General features: G+C 35.6%; 1 protein-coding gene across 1 annotated transcript; it reads left to right on the top strand.

Moving 5' to 3' along the window:
• The first annotated feature begins 2868 nt into the window (after positions 1-2868).
• On the top strand, positions 2869-23690 carry LOC144451700 (uncharacterized). The gene is made up of 6 exons (XM_078142602.1): positions 2869-3005; positions 6358-12954; positions 14052-14277; positions 14833-15035; positions 15632-15850; positions 16907-23690. Exons 2-6 carry the CDS (start codon positions 6404-6406, stop codon positions 17730-17732), a joined length of 8025 nt encoding a protein of 2674 aa, XP_077998728.1. The 5' UTR covers positions 2869-3005; positions 6358-6403; the 3' UTR covers positions 17733-23690.
• The last annotated feature ends 1810 nt before the right edge of the window (positions 23691-25500 follow it).

The following is a 25500-nucleotide window of genomic DNA, read 5'->3' as shown; positions in this document are numbered from 1 at the left end:
AACGAACAGATTTACCAATAAATGACACAACTCCGTCATCGACAGGTACATAACTTATATCTTCAATAACCTGTTGCTTTCTTTGTTGACGAACTCTGTTGGTTAACATCGCTATACTTTCGACCACTTTGAATCAAGTCAGATCTGTAATGGTAATATTTTAATATTACTTAGAGACATGTCGACACATAATGTTTCGCCCAATCAAGTTCCCCTCGATCTCTCGACGCATGTTCATAAAACTATTTTCAAAAAATCAATTTGTACCCAAAGTCTGACTCTCTGTCACCTTCATATAATATAAGTGCAAAACCTAGATGATATAGACGTACAATTTTTTCTGTCACTATTTTACCAATACATAACTTATTACAAACATTCATTATGTTGGACTCTAATCTCACATGGAGTCATTAGGTATGTAGTCATGAATAGAAATGGTAGGCTGTCGTTATGCTGCATTACAGGTGCAAATATATATGACCTATATGAACACAGGGCAATTTGTAGACAGGGTAGATTATTAACACATTGATATTATTATAGTGACACATTACTAAACACGTATTTCGATCCATCCATCCATCCAACCAACCAACCATCCATCCATCCATACACACACACACACACACGCACGCACGCACGCACGCACACACATACATACATACATACATACATACACACACATACATACGTACATACATACATACATACATACATACATACATACATACATACATACATACATACATACATACATTCACATACATACATACATACATACATACATACATACATACATATACATACATACATACATACACATACATACATACATACATACATACATACTTACATACATATACATACATACATACATTCACATACATACATACATACATACATACATACATACATACATACATACATATACATACATACATACATACACATACATACGTACATACATACATACATACATACATACATACATACATACATACATACATACATATACATACATACATACATACATACATACATACATACATACATACATACATACATACATACTTACATTCATCCGTCCATCCACGCATCTGTTAGGCTGCCTGCCTGACATGTCGGTTTGTCAGTCCATCTATCTGTCTGTCTGTCTGTCTCTCTGTCTGTCTCTCCGGCTCTCTGTCTGTCTGTCTATCTACCTGCCTACGAACCTACCTACCTGCCTACCTACCTATCCATCCACCAGCCACCCCCTACTTACCTGCCTACCTACCCACCTCGCAGTAGTGTTATTGTAAAGCTTCCTACAAGTGATGACAATATATGTCACAACAATCTCAAATATGTCTCCTATTTAATATTTCCCAAACTTGGTGTTCATTTTGCTATTTTACTCATTTCGCAAAACAATATATCAGACAGTATGCGACCTAAAGTGTAAGATTATGAGTGATATGTCCATTCTTACCTGACGCATCCAGTTAAACTCTGACAATTTTGCAAAAATCCTGATAATTGTTCGACAGACTTCCAATCACCCACGACCAGTTAAATCTAACTTCATAGAAATGTTAATCATTAACATATACCAGCAACCATATCGTTGGTACTGGCCCTTGTCCAACACCTAATACACACGTGACTTGAAGTATTTATAACTTGTTCAAATTTCTTTGATACTGTCCAGTATTATTTGGATTTATTCAAAATAAAAGTGGATATACCTGAATTGTCTTGTTCAAAATAGTATCAGTGTTAGATACGTGTATTTTCATTATTGGTGGGTTTTTGTTAGTGTAAACATTACGCTGTCAAAAATAATCTTGATGAATTGAGTTTACTACATCCGCTATTTATACTATTTATCATCTATCTAATATTCGTGTTAACCTTTGACCTACATCACATGACTAAATTTAACCTAGTCCACATGCGAGGAACGACACACCTTCAAAATCAATAGTCTGCACAGTGTACCATTCAATATAATTGTGTTTTTATATTGGGCTATATAAATTCTTGAGAATATTCCCAATCTGCAAAAAAGCAATGTATATATTAGCAAAGTTGCAAAATTCAGAATCAATTAATTTGCAACTTTATTAAAATAGTGAATTATTTTATTGACAAAATCGTCATTGGGACGATTACACACATGCAAGCACACATATATTACTTTTTACTTTTAAATTCTTATTTATCACAGTCCTATCAGCATCTTTTTTACATACTTTTCACGCACGCACGCGCGCGCGCGCACACACACACACACACACACACACACACACACAATGGTGATGTCAACAATCCGGGGTAGAGCCTTGTGCAACTTAAAAGTTACCGAAAATGCAAGTTTGTAGCATTGTTATTGTTTTGTTTAGTTTTTATTTTTTTATTTTAAGCGTTTGTTTTGGAGACCAACTTACCTCTGCAGAAGGATGTAGGATTATTATTTTTAGAAATATGGCAAGGGAAAACATTGCAACGTAAATCCCATAGCAACGAGTACATGATTAAAATACAAGAGTCATGCGAATAAAAACAAACGTTTGTTAGAATCAGAACACTGGTGGCGTGCTATCACAGTGGCAGACGACGCGGACTCGGCGACATAATTTTCAGATTGATATGAGCGAAGGAACTCTGCAGCATGGAACTTGGAAGTATAATTGTAACAGTCGATATTTTGAAGGTAAGTATTTTACGCTGGGGTTTTACACCTGTACCTTGACTATAACCCAAGATTTGATATTTCCATGGAACAATGACTCACTTAGCATGGGAATTCCACGAACTGTTAAAGTCTGTTTATTTTTACATTTCTAGGAATTTCCCCAGAGCTGAATAGAACTTTAGAAGTCAGCACTTTGCTTCGCAGAGCTGCGGTCGCGGTAACCAGCACCTCCTTTTTAGTCGGAATTGGCGACGGTAGCAGTGGTACGGCTGCAGGCAATAATGTCTTCTAGATATTAATGAAACTACCTGATTGTCCATTCAAGGTAAATTAGAATTAATCACTTTAAAGTTTTAAAAATGAATGCCCACGTCGCGAGCAACTGTGAGTGTGACGGCCCGCCGTCATGATCTATGTTACGTAGCGCACGTCTGTATCTGATTTGGGCCGTACGTGTGTCCGAATCGAGTCCTGACGTAGTCCGTCTGCAAACAGGACTAGTGATTGTAAATCGACATTTTGATACGAAGTATACCATACTGGGCCTAGTTGTATCAGGAGACATAGTCTTGTTTTTACATTGTATGTATAACAAAGACTGCGATATGTGACTCCTGACATTCAATATAACGTGAAAGGAGAGACTTGAATAGACTAGACGTAGATCGAAGGCGGTGGCGGTGGTGGTGGCGGCGGCGGCGACGTGGTGGTGGTGAAATAATTAATAATAGTAAAATAATTTTACAAATATTGTTGCTATTAAAGATATAGGATTCTCAGCCACATATTCTAATTTCAAATTGTGCTAATTTGCAATGTGAAAACAAGATAATGTAAAATGGCGTGACCTTGTTCTGAACTTTGTACAATACAAATTCCACATTTCCGCTTCAAAGTGAAAGAAGATAGTCTGTATCCATATTTCAGTTTTCACGAATGTTTTTCATGAGGCATAATAATCAATGTTTGTATTTTACCAAAAAAATTATTTATCTTCAAATATTTTTTTTAAATTGATATTAATTACAAGACAAATATTACTTTCATTATCAAATTTGAAAATGTACACTTTGCTTTTGAGACTAACACCATAGTAGTGATGATTGTGTATGTCCACATTGTGTGTCTGTCTGTCTGTCTGTCTGTCTGTCTGTCTGTCTGTCTGTCTGTCTGTCTGTCTCTGTCTGTCTTTCTGTGTGTCTGTCTGTCCGTGTATGTATGTGTATGTGTGTATGCATGCATGTATCATTGTATGTATGTATGTATGTATGTATGTATGTATGTATGTATGTATGTATGTATGTATGTATGTATGTATGTATGTATGTATGTATGTATGTATGTATTTATGTATGTATGTATGTATGTATGTATGTATGTATGTATGTATGTGTGTGTGTATGTATGTATGTATGTATGTATGTATGTATGTATGTATGTATGTATGTATGTATGTATGTATGTATTTCTAGGTAGATATGTATTTCTAGGTAGGTATAATGGATGTATGTTTAATTCTAATTTGCATATTTTTATGATTTTTTGGTAATTAGGCAAAACATAGACCGTGCTCTATGGGCAAAATTAATGATTTTTGGTTATCAGGCAATTTCTTGATACATGCTTAACATTTTGCATGGATTAGTGCATACAAATTTGACAATGACAAAATGCATGTGTTCTATATGAGGATCGGGGTGTTTATTTTGGGTTTTTAATTCTTAAAATAATTTTTTCATGGATTTGAATAGCTTCATCAGCTTGGTTTCATCATAGACCCTGAAATCGTCGCAAACCACAGCCTCTTTTACGACACCGTCCAAAACACGCTGTCAATAAGATGCCAGAGTCTCATTATTCCACAGTGTCACAGAAATAACAGCTGTGGTTTGCGCGAGACCCTCCACAGTTTCAGGATATAAAGATTATTTTATCACAAGCAGGAAATGTTACCTTGTCTAAATATTTCGTCTAGAATCAATTGATTTCTTCAGTGAACTGGATGTTTTCAACAGGTGTTAATTTATTATGGCTTTTTACTTGAAAAATTGATGTGAAACAACATAGCAGATAAGGTTGTTGTCACTACTCCTCATCTTCAGTTTTCAGGACTAAGCCCCCCCCCCCATGTTATTCACATTTTGTTTGGCTGAATCATAGACAGGGTTGTCAATGACTAAATGAGAAAAACATGGGCAAATGATACTGTAATTATATACACAGCTGTTGTGAATTATCTAGTATTACAGTACAGAAACCATTTTTAGTACAACTGAACTGTTAAGATTCAGTAGTGCTATGGTACAGTGTCTGTCTGTCTGTCTGTGCATGCCTGCGTACATGCATGGGTGGTGTGTGCGTGCGTGCATGCGTGTGTGGATGACTTAAACTCAAAACCACCATACCGACTGCCTTGGTACTTGGTGGGGATACAACTTTTGGTGTTTGGTTGGGAAATTGTTCAAAGCAAAATGATCACAGGTGTGTGATTTGGGTCAAAAAATGTAATTTTTAGTCAAAAGACTTAAACTCAAAAAATACTGAGCAGATTGGTCTAAAATTTGGTGGGGACATTTTTAGGGGTGTGTAGGTTAGGATTTGTTCATGACATGATGATTCCAACAGTAATATGCTAATTACGGCTAAAAATGTGTCTTTTTGGTAAAAAATCTTTCATTCCAAAACTACCGAGCAGATTGGGCTGAAATTCTATGGGGATGTATAGATGAAGAAATATTCAAACATAAAATGATCTCATCAGTGATATGCAAATTAGGTGTAAAAATGTGAATTTTGGTCAATAACATATCTCAGACTGAAATTTAGTGAGATGTTTCTAGAAGTGTTTTTCTGCAGATTCTGTTCAAAATATTTTGACACAGTTGACCCTAGCAACCATGACCATGCCCTTAGCAACAACCCAACGCCAGTATATTTTGCCACATAATGTCATCTGGTAGGCAAGTCAATAAACATTCAAAAAATGTATGCAAATATATATAGCAACCATGATCACACCCATAGCAACAGCCAAACAATGGTGTATTTCACAAAGATAACAACAGGGATTCTTAGACAAGGGAACAAACATTCAAAGAAAGTGTATGCAAATATGCCTAGCAACAATACCATGCCCATAGCAACTGCCACATGATTATGTATATATTGCAATGATAACAACAGGGATTTATAAGCAAATGAGTAGACATTCAAAAAATGTATGCAAATATACCTAGCAACAAGACTAGGCCCATAGCAACAGCCAAATCATCGTTTATATTGCATTTGAATAACAACAGGGTTGAATAGGCAACTGGATAATCATTCAGCAAATGAAAACCTATACCTAGCATGGATCAGCATGTGGGTAAACATTTTAAAAATCTTTACAGTTGTGCTACAATGTCATTGGCACTATTTTCTAAATGTCAATTTTGATTTATGTTCCAGCCTGGGGCAAACTACATTTCTTATTACAAAATAAAATATAATTTATGCAGGCCGTTGTTTGAACTATTCGCAAAATGCATTTCTTGAAGTGCAGATTTACATGTACAAGGAAAGAGAGCTGTGTTGATATTTTTGGTATATAGATCAATGGATAATTTCATTTTTAAAATGTGTTTATAAGAATTTTCATTAACAAAGTATACTTTTACTTTCATTGAACATTTTAGGTGTGGAAAAGAGAAGTGACACCAATCTGTGGTGAAAAACAGTATAATGGCAATGTCTACTAACAGAACAACCAAACATGGAAAGGGGACAAAGAAGATGAAGCAGAAAGAGAGATTGACTATTGATGATGAAATGGTATCACTTCTGATTAAGAAGGGTGGCTTCATCTCCTTTCAAACAAGACCTGATGCTGTTACATCAAACACTGACAAGCAAGAGCAAAGCCTGGATGATGCCAAAAGTAACAAAAATGTACCTGCAAATGAGGAACAACAGAAATTTATGTGGAAGAAATATCCAGATGGAAGATCTATTGTAAGCCTTGTGCTAGGTGTCAAACTTTGCTACTTCTACCAGCAAGAAAGTGGATGTGAGTTAGGCCGTAAGTGTCCAAGATTGCATATTTGCAGAAATGTTTTTAGTGGTGTTTGTCAAGATAATAAATGTAAGAAAGAGCATCGTATCGGTTGCGAGGAAAACAGAAATGTCTTAGATATATTTAAACTTGCAGAGAGGAGTGAAGAAGATTTACGCTCTCTTGTGCGATTGTCCTTCCCAGAAGTATGTTACAAGTACAACTGGCACCAATGTGGAACACCATCATGTCCGTATTTACATCTCTGTCAGAGGCATGTGTTAGGAAAGTGCAGAATCCCATGTGTTCTTTCCCATCAAATTTTTGATCCACGGGATATAAAGATATGTTCAATATATGGCCTTTCAACCAATACTCAACCGTTGCATTACTTGTTAGCCACGATTTTACCTGGCTGTCTGGAGCAAGAGCAATATACCTTTGATGAGGGAAGATGGCAATATTTGAAGAAGCTTTTTAATAGTGAACACCCTGGCAACACAGATGCTGGAGAAGGTGAAGAAGAAAAAGATAGCAATGATGATGATGAGGAGGAGTATGTTGACGAAGATTTGCCGAGCAAAGAAAGTAATTATGTCTCTCTGTTTCTGAACAAAATGACTGATGAAGATGGAAAACACAAAGTTCCACTTGGAAAGAACGATGGTAATGGTATGGAAAATTTTCCTTGCAAAGAACATCATGGTGCCTCTGTCTTTCCTGACGGGAGGCCAGATGACTTTGTTGAAGATGGAGAACAAAAAGTGATTCCAGTGGAAAAGGAAGACGAAGGGGAAGATGTGCATGCTGAAGAATCCATCAATTGCTCTACCACTCCAGACAATTTTAGTGTACATAATAACCATATAACTACCAAATTTGTTGGAGAAAGTGCAGAAAAGGAAATGACCATAATGAGGAACAACAGGCCAAGTGAATTCATGGAACGAAATATTAAAAAGGAGAAGAATGTATTAGAAGTTGGAGAAAAGAGTGACTGCTTACAGAAGACTACAGTTACTGATGGTTGTTTTACCAGTGATAGTGCACAGGACAAGGACATACCAGTACCTGGTAACGGAACGGATAATGCTGAGCTGGAAGATGGTAACAGGGAAAGCCAACAGGATGTAAAAATTACTGGTGACTCTAAGTCTGTCACTACAAATAGTGTTGATATTAGGAGAAAGAGGGAATCTGTAGAAGGTGATACTGAACAAGAAATGACTGAAGAGGACGAGGCAGATGATGATGATGATGATGATGATGATGAAGATGATGATGATGATGATGATGATGATGATGATGATGATGATGATGATGATCGTCAACAGGACAACAACAGTACTGGTGACTCTGTCACTATCTGTAGTGTTGGTATCAGAGGACAGACAGGTTATGTAGATGATGATGATGATGATGCAGAACAAGAAATAACTTCAGAGGAAGATGAAGATATTAAAGAAGCTGCACATGATAAAGAAAATAATGGTATCTCTGGTATTCCATGTAGTTCCAGAAGTAATGATAACACCACTTCAGGTGGAAGTTTAGAAGAACATCTGGAACATGTTGATCATAAACCTGTGTCAGATAACAGAAGAGATAGCCAAATCACCAAGTGTTTGAAGATCAAGCTCTGTCATTCCTATCAAACACAGAATGAATGTGACCAGTCTACCAACTGTAAACACTTCCATGTTTGCAGAGAGTTTTTGAGTGATGTTTGCAGCAAAGAACGCAATTGCAAAAAATCACACCAGTTTCACACCCAAGACAACAAGCAGCTCCTGCAAAAATTGAAGCTTGTCAAATACTCTGAAGAACAGCTTGTTAATCTTACCAAGAATTCTCTTCCTAAAGTGTGTGGTGACTACAACAGAAAGGCACCGTGTCAGGATGACCCCTGTCTGCAGCTACATCTGTGTCAAAACTTTGTCAGAGGTGTATGTATAATGGATAAACCATGCGGACGTTTCCATAATGTCAAAGCTCCACACAATAAGAAAATCTTGACAAAGTATAAGATTGAGGCAATCACTCCTAACACTGAGTTCATCTTAAGTACTGTCCTACTTACTGAAGGTGTCACAAACCAGCATCAAAGTCAAGATAACCAAACTGGAAATGAATTTAAAGATGCATGCACAGATAGCATTGACCTTCAAGGGAGCAAAACTGACGACAATAAACTAATTACAGCAATTTCTGATGATGACTTATTGGAGGAAAGTGTGTGCGCACCTTCAGCTGATCATTTACATGGTGTGTCTGGAAATCTTAAATCTTCATCAATGGAGAATGAAGAGACAAGTTTAGGAGACAATCAGTCAATAGAAGATGTGCAAGATGATACTGAAGAAGAACTGTCCTCAGATGAAGACACAGATGATGAAGAGAGTTATCAGGGAGGAAAACGTTCTGATGATGCCATCACTACAAAGAGTTTTGGTAACAGACTTGAGGAATGCGTCGAAGAAGATACAGAAAAAGAAATAAATGCAGAGGGAGAGGGAGATGATGGGGAGGGAGATGTTGAAAATGAGGAGAATACCGATGGTGCTGTCATTCCTCATGGAAGTGGAAAAAGACTAAATGTTATGCTCTGTCATTTTTATCAGAAGTTAAACAAATGTAACAAGTCACCTAAATGTAAACAACTTCATGTCTGTAGAGATTTTTTGAGTGGTGTCTGCAAAGGTCGACGCAGTTGCAGGAAATCACATAAGATTCATGTTAAAGACAACGAGACTCTACTTAGAAGATTGAAGCTTATCAACTCTGGTGAAGATGAGCTAATAAATCTTGCTAAGATATCACTCCCAAAAGTGTGTGCTGACTACAAGAATATGAAGCCTTGTAAGAACTCCTGCCCCAACCTTCATCTTTGTGAGAACTTTGTCAAAGGTATCTGTAAAACAGATCAAATGTGTCAGCGTTTTCATCAACTCAAGAATCCACACAACAGGAGTGTTTTCAAAAAATGCAAGATGAATATATTCAAGATGAATATTGAGTTCATATTGAGCACAATCCTACTTAGTGAGGATGATCCAGATCAGCGCCAAATTGGACACCCTGCAAATAAGTCAGAAGACACAAGAGCAGGCAGTGATGTAGTAAGCAGTTTTGGAGATGCAAACAGAAAAAGTGGTATCAAGAAGGTTGCATCGACAAGACCACTTATGCCAAACAGTATGATTGGCCACATGGCTCCAAGACCAATTATGCCAAACAGTATGATTGGCCACATGGCTCCAAGACCACTTATGCCAAACAATATGATTGGCCACATGGCTCCAAGACCAATTATGCCAAACAATATGATTGGCCACATGGCTCCAAGACCAATTATGCCAAACAGTATGATTGGCCACATGGCTCCAAGACCAATTATGCCAAACAGTATGATTGGCCAAATAGCTCACTCCACAGATACACATGTACATCTTTGTCATTTCTATCAAAGAAAAAAGTGTTGTACAGAAGCTCCAAACTGTAGAAGACTACATCTCTGTAGAGAATACCTCAGTGGTGTTTGTAAGAATTCCAGTGATTGTGGAAAATCACACACTGTCAAATTTAAGGACAACTACAAAGTTCTGGCGAGATTATCCCTTTCTAGTTACTCTGAAGATCAAGTGCTTACCAAAATCAAGGAGTCCCTTCCCAGGGTGTGTGGGAATTACAACCGGAATCGATGTCACAACAACTCTTGTCCATATCTTCACCTTTGTCAAAATTTTGTCAAGGGTACCTGCAAATCTGTCTTCTGCAGCCTGCAGCTGTCTCATCAAGTTGATACTACACATAACAAAGCTGTATGTGATTCTCATAACATTTTCATATTTCTTCCAAAGATTGAGTATGTGCTGGATACATTCATTTTGGATGGTGTCCTGGAAAAGCTATGGGAAAAAAATGATGATTTGGATATGTCTGGAAAACCAGGAATGGGTCTGGAAGAATATGAAGACAAAGAGAGAAGTGTAAAGACAGTCATTTTTAATAGGTCTGATTTAGCTACAGGTGGAATCAGTGTTTATGGTCCCTCCATCCCTAAATTGAGTGAAGATCTGGACCAGAGTGAAGATGACAATTCCTCTGTCACTTCAGAAGTATCCAATGTCAGTTCTTCCTCAGATTTTGCAGGACGAGGCAGGAGAACAAGGAGATCAAGAAACAGAACAAGAGGACAGAAGAAAAGAAATGATGACAGATCAAAACTCAACAAACCAGATGAGTTATACCCCAAACATGAATTGCGAACCCCAAGGAGAGGCATTTTGAATGAATCCAATGAAAGAATCTCCAACCAGATGACCCGTCGATGTAGTGGTGTAAAGCTGTGTCATTACTATCAGAAAGAGAGATATTGTCAGGATAGACCTGTCTGCAACCGTTTACACATTTGTAGAGAATTCATAAGTGATATGTGCAGAGGATATTGTATAAAATCTCATATGTTTTATTCAGAAGAAAACAAACATGTATTAACTATGCTGCAACTAAGAGGTTACACCGAACGGGAATTGATACAAATTGTGAGGAATTCTTTGCCCAACATTTGTGGCGATTACAACAGGAAAAGCTGCCGCAATGTACAAGACTCTTGTCAGAAACTACATCTATGTCAAAATTATTTGCAAGGAGTATGCAAATATCCAATACCATGTGATTTATCCCATAGCATTAAAGAGCCACATAACCAGAAAGTCTGCGAGTATTTTGGTGTTTATGATGACGTCATCATGTTTGTCCTTGATACAATTATTCTAGATGACACAGTGGAAACGCTGAACCTTGATGTTGCAATGCTGAATTTTAATTTTGACAATGGTGCTAAAAGGACAAGAAAGGAAGGACGAGATCTGAATCTTCTATATACCAATACAACACACCTTGGTTATGATGGTGCCTGTGGTGGTGGTGATGATGATGATGATGATGATGATGAACACCTGTCGATATGTTCTGAATCTTCCAATCTGTCATCAACATTTGGAGAACACTCTGAACACCGTTTTGACAGTAGACGCAGGCGAGGGAGGAGTGATAGGTCATCTACTAGCCATGGACGTGGAAGACACAGAAGAGATAAAGAAACTAGCAAGATACAACCTCTTCAAAACAGAGAAAGGGATGAATCTTGTACCCGAAGTATATCTCCACTTGTACCTGAACCTTCAGCATCAGATGTCTTTCAACTGCTATTGAAGAACTACAATGGTACAGCAACTATTGATCAATTAAACCAGCACAAAGATTTATTTCCTGCTGGTGTAGACGTTGAGCAGTGGTTGACAAAACATAAGAAGAAATTCCCAGCAACTAAAAATAGTGATGGGCAGATAATAGATGTCTCTCTTTGTGAAAACAGAGCACGAATGTGTTTCGACTATAATTCAAGAAGGGGTTGTACCAAACTTACCTGCAAAAATGTCCACATCTGTAAACAGTTTGTAGCTGGTTTTTGTAGATTTGGAGACAGATGTACATTTAAACACTCTCTTGATGAGCCTGTGACACAAAATATCCTGAAGTGCTTACAGTGGGAAGATCTGAGTAGTGATGAAGTATTAACAGTGATGAGATTATCTGTACCGTTTGTGTGTAACGACTACCAAAGTGATAGTTGTACCAAGGGAGAGAACTGTATGGACTTACATCTCTGTAAAGGACGCATAATTAATGATACAAGACACTGTAAGATAACAGCTGATGATGAGAGCTGCAAGCTGTGTCATGATCTCAACTCACAACACACCAAGCAGATTTTGGAGAAGTACAGCCTAGGACATCTTAGGGAGTCAATGGAACAAGTTATATTCAAGACTGTCTTGGTTAAAATGGAAGAGAAAGAATTCAGACAGGCAAGACATACAGTGTGTGGTAATACCAATCGGAGAGACAGAAGAAAAACTGTACAAGATGATGTTGCTAGTGCTTCAGGTTTAGATCAAAGTGGTAGAAATATCAACAAAGATAACATCACAGCTACAGAAAAGCCAAAACTGAAGTTAGATGTGAATATTCTTGATGATCTCACAACACCTATATGTATAGACAACATACTAGGAAAGTGTACACAGGGCTTACAATGTCAGCATCATCACTGTATCCTACCATACCAGTGGATTCTAAGTCTTCAAGAACAACTCATCTTCCGCCTGGATGTCAATGAAGTGATAGAAAAGGCATTTTGTGATGAATCAACTTCCAGCAAGTCTGTTACAGCAGAGTAAGTTAAATTTATTGAGTATTAGAAGAAAGGTAAAAAGAAAGGCAGTGTGAAAGTTATAAAGTAAATCAACTTATGAAAAGTCCACCGAGACTTGCATCTTCCATTAATATGCTTGTCCCTGAAATATATAATTGACAAACTATCTTTTTTGGGGGGAAAAAACAGTTTCAGTTTATGCTTTCTTACCTGTAACTTAAAGTTTTTAAAATATGGTTTGGAATTTAAAAAAAAGAAAAGTTAATGTTAATTATGTTAATTGATGACCCTGTTTTAACGAGAAGGTTATGATGTCTGTCTGTCTGTCTGTTTGTCTGTCAGTATCTGTTTCATCAGTTTTGCTGAAATGGCTGATTCAATTCAAATTGAATTTTGCACATTGTTAACAATTGGCTAGCCTAGGCATACATGTAATGCATGTAAAGTACATCGTGTTGTTCTTCAGCCCTATCAGACTTCTAAACCAGTGTAAGATATGTTGTGTTGTTCAGCTTTAGACCTAATAAAAAAAATTGTGTGGTTCCGATTACGCTCAATTTTAGAATAGGTGGGGTAGGTAGTTTTTTTATTTTATTTTATTATATATTTTTTCATGTGTGAGTGTCTAGTTCAGGTTTTCCATTGTTTTCCAATTGGTCTCTGTGTTATTTATTTCTTCATATCACAGATGTACAGCCATTATAGATTGGAAGAACCGTTTTATTTTGTCTTTTTAAAATGATGTCAGTTTCCGCATCCACTATTTCTCACTTCACAATTTTTGCGATTTTATGAATTTTTTCTTGAATATGTAAAAAAAAGTTTAAGGTCGACAGGTGGGAATGGGTAACCGGAACCAAACAATTATATTTTTTTAGGCCTTATCAGGGTTCTAAACCAGTAGTTGTGTGGTAGCTGATACCATGGCACAAATAGCACACTTTACATACTAATAGTTTATGTAAGTCATCATCCATGTCATTGTTAGCTTGAATTGAATTGAATTGAATTGAAATTTATTCCACCAGAAGAGAAAAATATATACACAAACTTTGAAAGCTTTGAAAACAATATCCAGTTTAAGAGTTACTTTTATTCTTTTTTATCTTCTACTCTAGATTTCATAATAAACCTACCGATATAGAATCTGTGGACATCAATTTTGATTCAATGACTGCTGAGCTGAGTTATAAATCTGGAACAGTATCCCAAACTTGTCGAATACATAGACTGTCAACTTCATCTAGTGTCGTGAGTGTTTCAAACGCAGAGGATTTATTAACGCAGTGGGTGTGGTATTTTAAGAATGTGCATAGCATGTGGGAGCCCTATGGCAGTAGTTTGGTAAGTTATGATACACAGATATAAACCCCCCCAAACCCCCCACCCCACCCCTTTTCTTCTAACATTATGTCAAAGACTGTTAACTTCATCTAGTGTTACATAAAATTGATTCAAATATAGAGAATGATCATTTCTTGACCCAGTGGTATAAGGTATTGATGTTGTTTGGATGAATAGTTATGATGTGCAGATAAAAATCACTTCCTGTACCATAGACTGTGCCTGTATGTACAAAAACTGTTATAATCCTTTTGCATATTTTTAATTTTTGTTGTTGTTGCAATTCATTGATTTAAAAACACATACTTGGTCTATGATGTAACATCAATTCAAACAAATAAGTAAAACTATACAGCATGGCTGAGACATGATCAATGTTAGCATTGAAACATTTGGAAATATTGATTTTCCAAAGACAGCTACAAATACAATACTCCAGTTAGTTATTGTTGCCTTCACGTCTTTGCTTCTGAATAGCACTCCTAGTGTTGAAACTGTACAATCTTTTGTCTTTATGCCTAGAATGTGTTGTATTCACGTCTCGTCTATTTACAGGTGCCTGGTGAAGCCAACAATTATAGTATAGAGTCTGCATACTTGGATAAGAGTTCACGGTATTCCTTCAGAGCAGGCAATTTCAATTATCAGTTGAGTTTCTCTAACATGACACAAACCAACCTTGAAACATTTACACCAAGAAAGGTTAGACGGAGACCTGTGTTTGTCTCTAGAGATGAAGTCAAAACAAATATTGCAAGGTAATGTACCCCATTAACATTATGAAACTGATGTTATCTGATTTAGAATTATACCACCTAGGAAAATGAATATAACAATAATTTAATTCCTCGGTAGACATCATGACTTCTGTCTGCAAACTACGCATACAGTACTATAGGTGATAGAATTAACAGTCATTTGATTTCTTGTACTACACCATGATGTAATGACTTCCTATGCATACATGTAGGTGCATATTTAGATGTTATTCCCCAATTTTTTTTTTTCGTTCAGCCAAGGAAAAATACTTGTGACCTAAGGGGACATTGTCACTACAAGTTGCTAGGTCACGAATATTATCTAACATATCAATAAGGATGACCAAATGATTTACACCTTGTCCAACCAATCAACAAGCATGCTCAAGTGTCAATCAAGGATGACCAAATGATTGACAGTTTGTCCAACCAATCAACAAGCATACCCAAGTTGATTGACACTTTGTTCCAACCAGTGATCAACAGTAATTTACATTGTTAAGAGTGGAATTTTGTTGTGTGATAATATTGCCACCTGTAATGTTATCTGTTTCAAATTCTAACAAGTCATAATTTCAATATTTTATGATCAACAGTGCAAAACTAAATCCACAATCACGGAGAACAGGTCAGCTACCATCCAAGTGGGCTGCTATACCTAGAAATGAGAAATTTATCAAATTACGATTGAATACGTCATCAGAAGACTATAGATTTGTAATGAGACGCTTCAGAGAAACAATGCCAACTTTGAAATCAAAAATTGTTCACATTGAACGAGTGCAGAATCCTGAATGGTGGCAGAAATATGAAATGTAAGGAAATCATTATTCTTCTCTTTCATCTACCACATCATATCATAACCAAATGTTCACTTAGTTGTGAAAATACAGAGTACCAACAAGTTTTCTATTATAACTGTACCAGGAATGACGACTAATATCAACTATTATGAAAATATTTGTGTTGCATTAAACTTTTGATCCAACACAAACTTGAAAATTGTTACCTGAAATGTTTGACTGAAGTACCAAATTATTGACTACACACTTCAGTCTTTGTCAGTTATGTGGTCCAGGCATTGATTTCATTAGGGCATATATCTTGTCCCCTCCAAGATCTATGATTAGGGCGTAGATCTTGTTCCCTCCAAGATCTACGATTAGGGCATAGATCTTGTCCCCTCCAAGATCTATCATTAGGGCATAGATCTTGTCCCCTCCAAGATCTATGATTAGGGTATAGATCTTGTTCCCTCCAAGATCTATTATTAGGGCATAGATCTTGTCCCCTCCAAGATCTATTATTAGGGCGTAGATCTTGTCCCCTCCAAGATCTATGATTAGGGCGTAGATCTTGTCCCCTCCAAGATCTATGATTAGGGCGTAGATCTTGTCCCCTCCAAGATCTATGATTAGGGTATAGATCTTGTCCCCTCCAAGATCTATCACTATGACTTTTCATAGTTGGAATTCTCTTATTGAAGTTAAAGTTTTCTTCATTTGATTCTTGGCCCTGAAAGTAAATCATTTCAAAATGGCATGATTGATGAATACAGACAATTGAAGATGAGATATCAGGTGACTTATCATATGCCCATGGTCAAGAATGCAAAGAGAATATATATGAAAATGTAAAATAAATATACAATTCAATGCATTTCCATTGATATTCAACACAGAACCTGCTCATCACATCAACCTGCTGTTTCTGAATCAGTGTAATGTAGTTTGTCAATCTTTTATCTAACTTTTCATAATTGATATGGGACAGGAAACATCATATGATATTCATATTAAATGTCAGCAACAATAATTGATATGGTCATATTAGTATGATAAAGAATATTTTGATTTATGATTTGTTTTCAGGGCCAAGAATCAAATGAAAGCAAAGAAAATACCAACCTATGAAAAGCATTTGTTCCATGGTACAAAGAAAGACTCTGTACCAAAGATCTGTAAACAGAACTTTGATTTTCGTGTCAGTGGAGCAAATGGTACTGTGTATGGAAATGGGTCATACTTTGCAGTTAATGCAAAGTATAGTGATAGTTACAGCACCAGAGATGATGATGGATATAAGTATATGTTCCTTGTCAATGTTCTAGTTGGTCGTTATACTCAGGGAAAGAGTTCATATACAAGACCACCAGAGATAAACCGTCACATTCCGAACAGTGACCTGTATGATTCCTGTGTAGATGATGAGTCCAATCCTTCTATTTATGTGGTGTTTGAGCGTGACCAATGCTATCCAGAGTACCTGATTACATACAAGATAGATACATCTAGTAGTACACTTGGAACGTCAAGACAGTCATCCAGGAGTACCAGTTCTTATCCTGCATCAACTTCACAGGGATCAACCGGTATCCATGGATCTACCAGTACACCTGGATCATCTTCAGGACAGCCATCTTGGAGTACCAGTTCTTATCCTACATCAACTTCACAGGGATCAACTGGTATCCATGGATATACCAGTACACCTGGATCATCTTCAGGACAGCCATCTTGGAGTACCAGTTCTTATCCTGCATCGACTTCACAGGGATCAACCAGTTCACTTAGATCATCTGGAGTTTCATATTCAGTACCCACAAGCAGGTCTTCTTCCCATGGTACAAATTCCTCATCAACTGCTAGAAGTCCATCTCCACCACCAAAAAAAGAGAAAGGCTGTGTTGTTATGTAGAAGAAGAGCTATACTCATCAATGATAATTAAATGAATATACAATTACAGTCAAACCTGTGTATAGTGGTCAGCCAAGGGACTAACAAAATGTGGCCACTATAGAGAAGGTGGCCTTTCTGTAGAGGGTTGGTTGTTTTTGTAATCAGGTGGCCAAAACATTTAGAAGTTAAGAGAAGTGGGGACACAAACTAAATACAACAATTAAGGGTTTCAAAACTAATTATTTAATCTCACATCAAAAATAAATGTACATGTATTTACAATTCAATGACAACTCTGCTTTGCATACATTCTAGAAGTAATCAACTGTGGATATCAATGCTCTATTCAGTGGATATATACATGTCGTGGTTGAAACACAAATTCCTCAGAAAGTAGCCAATAGGAAATTGCTGAATAGCTGGTTGTTTTGCTGGCTGCCTTTCAGTCTTTAGGCCAAATAAAAAAAGTTGTTTAGTTCCGGTTACCCGACCCCACCCAGTTTTTCACAACGACCATAAACTTTTTTTGACATATTCAAGAAATATAATAATAAAATCACGAAAATCATGAAGTCTCGCAAGAAACAGTGGGTGGAAACTGACATCAACTTGAAAAGACACTATAAAACTCTTCTTCCAATCTGTAATGGCTGTACATCTGAAAGGAAGAAATAAACAATGCAGAGACCATTTGGAAAACAATGAAAAACCTGAACTAGACACTCACACATGAAAAAAAATATAGTAAAATAAAATGAAAAATCTACCTACCCCACCTATTCTAAAATTGAATGTAATCGGAACCACACAATTTTTTTTTACGCCTTATCTACATCACTGTATACACCAATATTTTGCTCGGGTTGAAATGACTCATTATTCTACAATTTGTGATGCAAATATTATTTCTGAGTTGTGGTAAAAAATTAAAACTTCAAAACTACTAGGTAGAACTAAATACTAAAGGAATACCTTTTACATAAAATAACAGCATCGATTTTAATATCAGTTTTGCACAACACCCTTGGAGCTATTTGTTTCTGATGACCTTAACCCTTTCATTCCTAGAGACGACATTGGAATAAATAGAAACTTGATTGTAAGAACATTTTTATAAAATTTAAGAATATTACTTCATTGGGAAGTAATATTTCTTGAATTCTGGTCTAAAATAAAGTTGATCTTTTTCCAAAAATTACAGAGAAACAAGAATTTTTGTTCAAAAATTTTGGCGGGAAAGTTTCTAGTCCTGAAAGGGTTAATTAGAATGGAAAAAATTGCCTAAATAACAATAGTAGACATCCATTCAAACCAGAATTTCTTGATTCTTTACCATGATAGTGGAATTATTATTATTATTATTTTGCAATACATTTGTTTTGGTTTACCTATACTAAAATGTGCAGGAGCCCCCCCCCCCCCTCCATTAACTTTGCAACACCAAAATATTACCTATATGTAAATTTTTTGAACATTAGGTGACAATAAATAAAAAAAAAAGAAAAAAAAGGGGGGGAAAAATATTCAGTTTTTTCAGATTTGAGTTTTTATACTTCTTTGACTAGTGTTTATAGATAATCATATTTGAAAGAATCACTTGGTTAAAAAAGTAAAAATAAATGAAGTGATAATAGATGTAAAAAAAAAAAAAAATTACCTATAGTGTCATTAAAGGCATGCATCTACATTGACATTATAAAAATCAGAATACTTTACTTTAATCAAGGTTTTGTGTACTTTTTATTTTCATTTTCAAAATAATCAACTCAACTTTAAGTAAGTCAATCTAAATTTTAATGCATTTACAGAAATTATTAGCAAAGAATCTTGTAGTAAGGTATATAGTGTGGATAATTGAATGGTCTATGGAAATATAATTGTTGAATATTATTTGATGTATTATTACATATCTACCAATGGTTACTACGATTCAATCTTTATTGCACTACACACACTACCAGAGAGTGTGGTATGGCACTACCTTTGCTATCAGTTATTGAACATGAGAAGGGTACCGTGCATAACGTCCCAATCCATAGGCCGAAACCTCCATAGTAGGGTTGGTACTGGTATATCTCATATTGTTATACCGTAGGTCAACATAAATTATATGTTTTTCATGTTTGAGGAATTGTGAGGTTGGACTGAGTACTGTATAAGGTAGTCTGAAGAGACAGACGCTGGTGGTATGTCTGGCATTGTAACGAGAGTTACTGTATGAAGGAAATACTTGCATTATACTTTAGATTTCATTATCCTACAACATTCTGATTTCCACCAATTGCTTGTTACGTAGTATTACCACGAAATAGTTGTTGAAATCTGTCAATGTGTTAGACATCTATTTAGGAAAAAATCCTGTTTAGGCAGTTTGAAGAGGACTGTGTTGAATACCACTGGTCAAGACAGATTTACGAACTCAGACTTTATTGACAGATATACTAATACCTTGCTATCAAGTAGGTTTTTTGCTGGTGCTGAAAGGAGATGCAGGAGAGCGTAACTGTTTGCTTTCCTCTCATCCATTTTCAAAGGACTTCATTTTTGCATTCATGAAAAAATGGAAAGGTATTCACTATATTTATTTGCCCAAATATTTCATATGATAGCATTTTATTTATAATTAGTATTTATAACTTTAAAATATATATGAATATTGTAACTTGCACACATTAATTAAAATGAAAATTCCAGTCAAATGTATTTCTGCCTTTAGTACACTTATACTTATAGTGATTACTGCTATCAAATTACGCATGATTTTGTGTGATAAATGTCACTGTGGTAAGTTTTCAACTTCGAAATCTTGTAAAAAAAAAAGCCCTAAGTATCGCACTTTCAGGTGTTCTGCCATTTTGGGGATTTCTGCAAGGCATTATGGGAAATCTTGCAGGAAATGAGTCGGGGAGTCATGATGGGTGAATGGTTAGCGTGACCGGCTTGGAATCTACAGGTTGCAGGTTCGAGCCGCGTCGCTGCCTGCTGTTTGTTTCTGAGTGGCTAAAGTCCTTGGGCAAGATTTGAACCACGACTGTGCCTCAGTCAACCCAGCTGTATAACTGGGGACCTGGTAGGATGTAGGTTGCAATGTGAAGGCTTTAATCCTATGCGCTTAAATGGCTGCAATGGATTGTATGCTCCCCGGGGAGTTGAGGAAGACTAAAGGGCCGTTGTGCTATTCTGATCCGAGCCAGGGGTAATAATTGTAAAGCGCTTTGAGCACGGAGTGGGAAAGCGCTATATAAGAAATCAACATTATTATTATTATTATTATTATTAAATGACATCATTGCTACCCAAATCTCTTTGTCTTGTCCATTGGTAAGTTCCCCAGGCCTCATTCTGAGTAACATCTATCATAGGTATGGTATTATAAGAGCACTTTCTTCAGAGCAATATGGCAAAATAATGGACAACAATTTATATCTAGAAATTATATACATAGTGATAATATTTTTTCACATGAAAGTTGACCGATGTTAAGAATTAGAGTACAGTAACATGTGGCTGGAATTTTCCTTTAAAAACCTGTGTCGGGTGAGATAAGGATTAAAAATTCGGCAAAACTAAAGAGAAAGTCGGTCCAGCACAAACAGAATTATTCCATGTAATCCTTTGGGATAAACTGGTCAAATTGCATTATTATAAAAATGTGTTATTAAACAAAGGGTATTAAAAAAACTTATAATCATATTATGATTTCAAAAAAAAAATGCAGCTGTACCATGGTGGATTATCCCATGTAATCCTCATCGCTAGACTGATCAAATTGCATTTATTACACGAATGTTTTATTCAGAGGGCATTGAAAAATATGATAACCATAATATGATTTATAAAAAAAATATCCTAGCTGTACGACACTGCCTTATCCCATGTACATTGTAATCCGTATGAACAGCAGGAAGGGTCCTACTGTATGGATAGACTTCTCAAATTTCATTATTTCAATAATATATTATTAAAACTAAGAGTGTTAAAAATATGATAATCTTGGAATATGAAAGGAAACCAGCTGTATCACGCCAACTTTGATCAGTTTCAATTTTTCGACAGAGTAGAAATTGTGTCTGTTAATTAAAAAAGATTGTGATGTTCACAGTTTGGTGTAACTTGGAAAGAAATACGATATGTTGCCAAATATTTATCTTTTATTATTTTAATTATTGAATTATCAATGTCAATATTTTGAACAATTTGTATTATTCAACAAACCGTTTATCATGATACAAAATATGCTACTGATCAGGAGAAAAAATTTGTGACATGCTGAGTGAGGACAGATCCAACAAGTCAGGATGGGCTGTCTGGGAGTTTGTACGTCAGACCAGATGTGAAAGAAACTTGATCCATTGTTGGATGTCTAATATTTGTATTCTTGTTGTAGTAGGGATGTAATGAAAGATATGGGAAAGTGTAGTATTTATCTAGAGGTCAAACAGAGGTCAATCTAGTGAATGATTATGTCAGAAAACAAAACTGAAATGCAAAGAAAAACTTGTTAGGATAAAATGGCCTCTGTTGAAAGAAAAACTGAGATGTTGAGATTAGTTCAACACCTCATACTTGTAAAATTGTGTGAGAAAGAAAATGAAATGGATATGACGTGACTTATTGTTTGTGGGATAACTTAACAGGCAACAAAAACAACTTGTATAAGTTAAAATAAATGTACTGCATACACATGTACACACACTTTCACATGTGAACATTCACTACACATGTAAGCACATGTACACACATATACATACACATATGTACAGATACACATATGTACAGACATACACACACACATGTAAACATACATGTACACACACATGCATACATACAATAATACATATGCTACACATGTATACACACCTATACATTTACATACACATTACAATGTACACACACATGTACATGCATACTACTCATGGAATCACATTTACAAACACATGTACAATGTACACACTTATACACATATTACACATTTCCATTCATGTATACTACAGAAATATCCACACACTACAAATGTTCACACACATAAAATGCCTCTAATTGGCTTTCAAGAAAGCTTGGACAATTCATATCTATTGCAATGCTTTCACATTGTTGTCTCAAGAGAATCTTTTAAAATTTTCTATACATGATTTTGGTCGAAGTTAAACTTACTCGTGAAGGGTCAGCACGTATCAGTGTTTTTTAAAAATAAAACAAGATCAAGATAGTTGTGTATCATTATTATTTTTAACTTGCAGCAGTATGTGTATCTGTGATACTAATGCACACACTAGTCATACCACAGCACATATTATGTTTACTTTCTATAAAATTGAATTATTAATAGTAATATAACAGGTTGACAATATATTGAGTTGACAGTGAATATGTGTACTTTCTGAGTTATTAATAGTAATATTCAGACATTTACATGACAATATTTCTGAGTTGACTGCATGTGTACTTTTTGAGTTATTATAATAGTAATACACAGGCAAACATGATAATATATTCTGAGTTGACAGTTAATATGTATACTTTCTGAGTTATTGGTATTATACAGGCAAACATGATAATATATTCTGAGTTGACCGTGCATGTGTACTTTCTGAGTTATAGTAATATACAGGCAAACATGACAATATATTGTAAGTTGACAGTGCATATGTGTACTGTTAACTCAGATATATTGCCATGTTTGGCTGTATGTTGCTACAGTTACTAAATTTTGAATTGCAGTGTACTAAGTGCAGGACTGGTTATTATATACCCAGATATGTAGCTATAGGCATAGAGAATTCAGTTGGTAGTTACCAGACACAGTGCCACATAAGCTGAATAAACAACTTTACTTGTTAGGGGGCAGGAGGTCTTTCATCAATGTGGTTGCTGAACTTCAATTTCGCACTTCTAATTTCGAAAAGTTTCACGCCTTCTGTGATAACAGGTTCTGTATTTACTACTGAGATGTCGATAACTTGATTAAAATTTACTTCTGATGTGAGATACAGTGCTGGTTTCTGGTAGTATTTTAATTTTCACACTGCATCATTCATAGTGGTGTGACCGCTACAATTTTCATCATGGTTTACGTCATATATAAATGTATGATGTCACACTTGTGAGTGTTCATTTAGAGGGGGGAGGTTTTTCTCCTAGATGAACAAAATTCATTTATTAAGCCTGTGTGACATTGTGCGATCGTCCCTTAGTCACTTTGAAAACAGTTTTGCTGTGGAGTCGCCACACAAGTCAAATTGGAATAGAATAGAACTTTATTGTCCATTTACAGAAATTTTCCTTTCGCTTCACCAAAATATACAAGGCACGTTAAAATGCATATACACACTAAAATAATTACAGTAACACAAACACAGATACAATCTTCCAATAAAGGTATCCTTCAAATTCAGTGAGAGATCATATAAATTAAACCTATTACAAGTACAGTTCTACTGTCTAGAAGAAAGAAGAAACCATTTCATGTAGAGGTTGTACATAATTGAGTATTCAACATATTTCTTTATTACCAGCTTTGCCAACATATTTCAGTAAGCTTTGGTGACAATTCTCATTTTCGTCAATTCTACCATCAAATGAATAAGAAAACCCACCTACAATTGGACATTTGTATTTTTATTCAAAACCAATGTACCATGAAGCAGCCAACCTCCAAAATAATTAGTATTTGAAGAAATTTTATCAGATGTTTATGCAATCATTGATATATATATATATATATTATTTCTGAGTGTTGGTGAAAAATTAAAACTTCAAAACTACTAGGTAGAACTAAATACTAAAGGAATACCTTTACATAAAATAACAGCATCGATTTTAATATCAGTTGTGCAAGACACCTTTGGAGCTATTTGTTTCTGATGACCTTAATCAGAATGGAAAAAAATGTATACAATAATAATAGTAGACACCCATTCAAACCAGAATTTCTTGTTTCTTTACCATGATAGTGGATTTATTACTATTATTATTATTAAAACTTTATTACGGACACATAATCTGGAGAAGAACAAAAACACACCACAAGACAGCCTAAATATTACATAACATCAAAATAGATATTTTAAAGAAAAAATATTGCGAACATGTTGACACAACTGGTCCACAACATGTATGCAAATATATGCCTAGCAACAAAACCACATGCATAGCAAGTTAAATGAACATTTATTGCAAAGAGAAAAACAGGGACGGGTAGTCAAGTGAATAAACATTCAGAAAATATATCTAACAATGCCTTGCAACAAATTGCACACCATAGCAACAGTCAAGTCAAATGATGGCATGTATATTACAAATAAAAAACCCGAGATGGTTGCCATGTGGATAAATATTTAAGAAATGATCCCATGTTTGCATAGCAACAAGACCACACCCACAGCAATAGCCAAATGGTTGTGCATATTGCAAAGATAACAGGGTTGATTAGGCAAGTAGATAAATATTGAAAACATTATACAGTCATCCAGCTACTACCAACCTACACATAGCAATACTAAAATGATGGTGCATACTGCATACGCAAAAACAAGGATATCGATGAATTGGCAAGTGGACAAACATTTCTTTTTTAATTATCACAATCTTTACAGTTGTGTACAACACCATTGTGCTATTTCTGACCTTGTGAGCCGTTTATCTACGTTTACATCTTTTTGGAAAATTGCTCAAAAGTCTATCCAGCATAAAATGGCAAGTTGATAGTCTCAAACCATCCCACGATAACTTCTTTGTAATCGTACAAAAGTCTTCATCACCATAGATTTTTTTGTAAGGTCCTCCA

This window comes from Glandiceps talaboti, chromosome 21 (assembly GCF_964340395.1).
Source record: "Glandiceps talaboti chromosome 21, keGlaTala1.1, whole genome shotgun sequence".
Taxonomy (NCBI): Eukaryota; Metazoa; Hemichordata; class Enteropneusta; family Spengelidae; genus Glandiceps; species Glandiceps talaboti.
Note: the sequence above shows the minus strand (reverse complement) of the source record. Positions and strands in the feature narration are given on the sequence as shown.

Bases quoted from the DNA above. Each gene is read 5' to 3' on its own strand.
- LOC144451700 (XM_078142602.1), top strand. From the start codon at position 6,404: ATGGCAATGTCTACTAACAGAACAACCAAACATGGAAAGGGGACAAAG. The intron at 15,036-15,631 runs GTAATGTACCCC...TATGATCAACAG, and splicing joins GTCAAAACAAATATTGCAAG to TGCAAAACTAAATCCACAAT. The intron at 15,851-16,906 runs GTAAGGAAATCA...ATTTGTTTTCAG, and splicing joins TGGTGGCAGAAATATGAAAT to GGCCAAGAATCAAATGAAAG.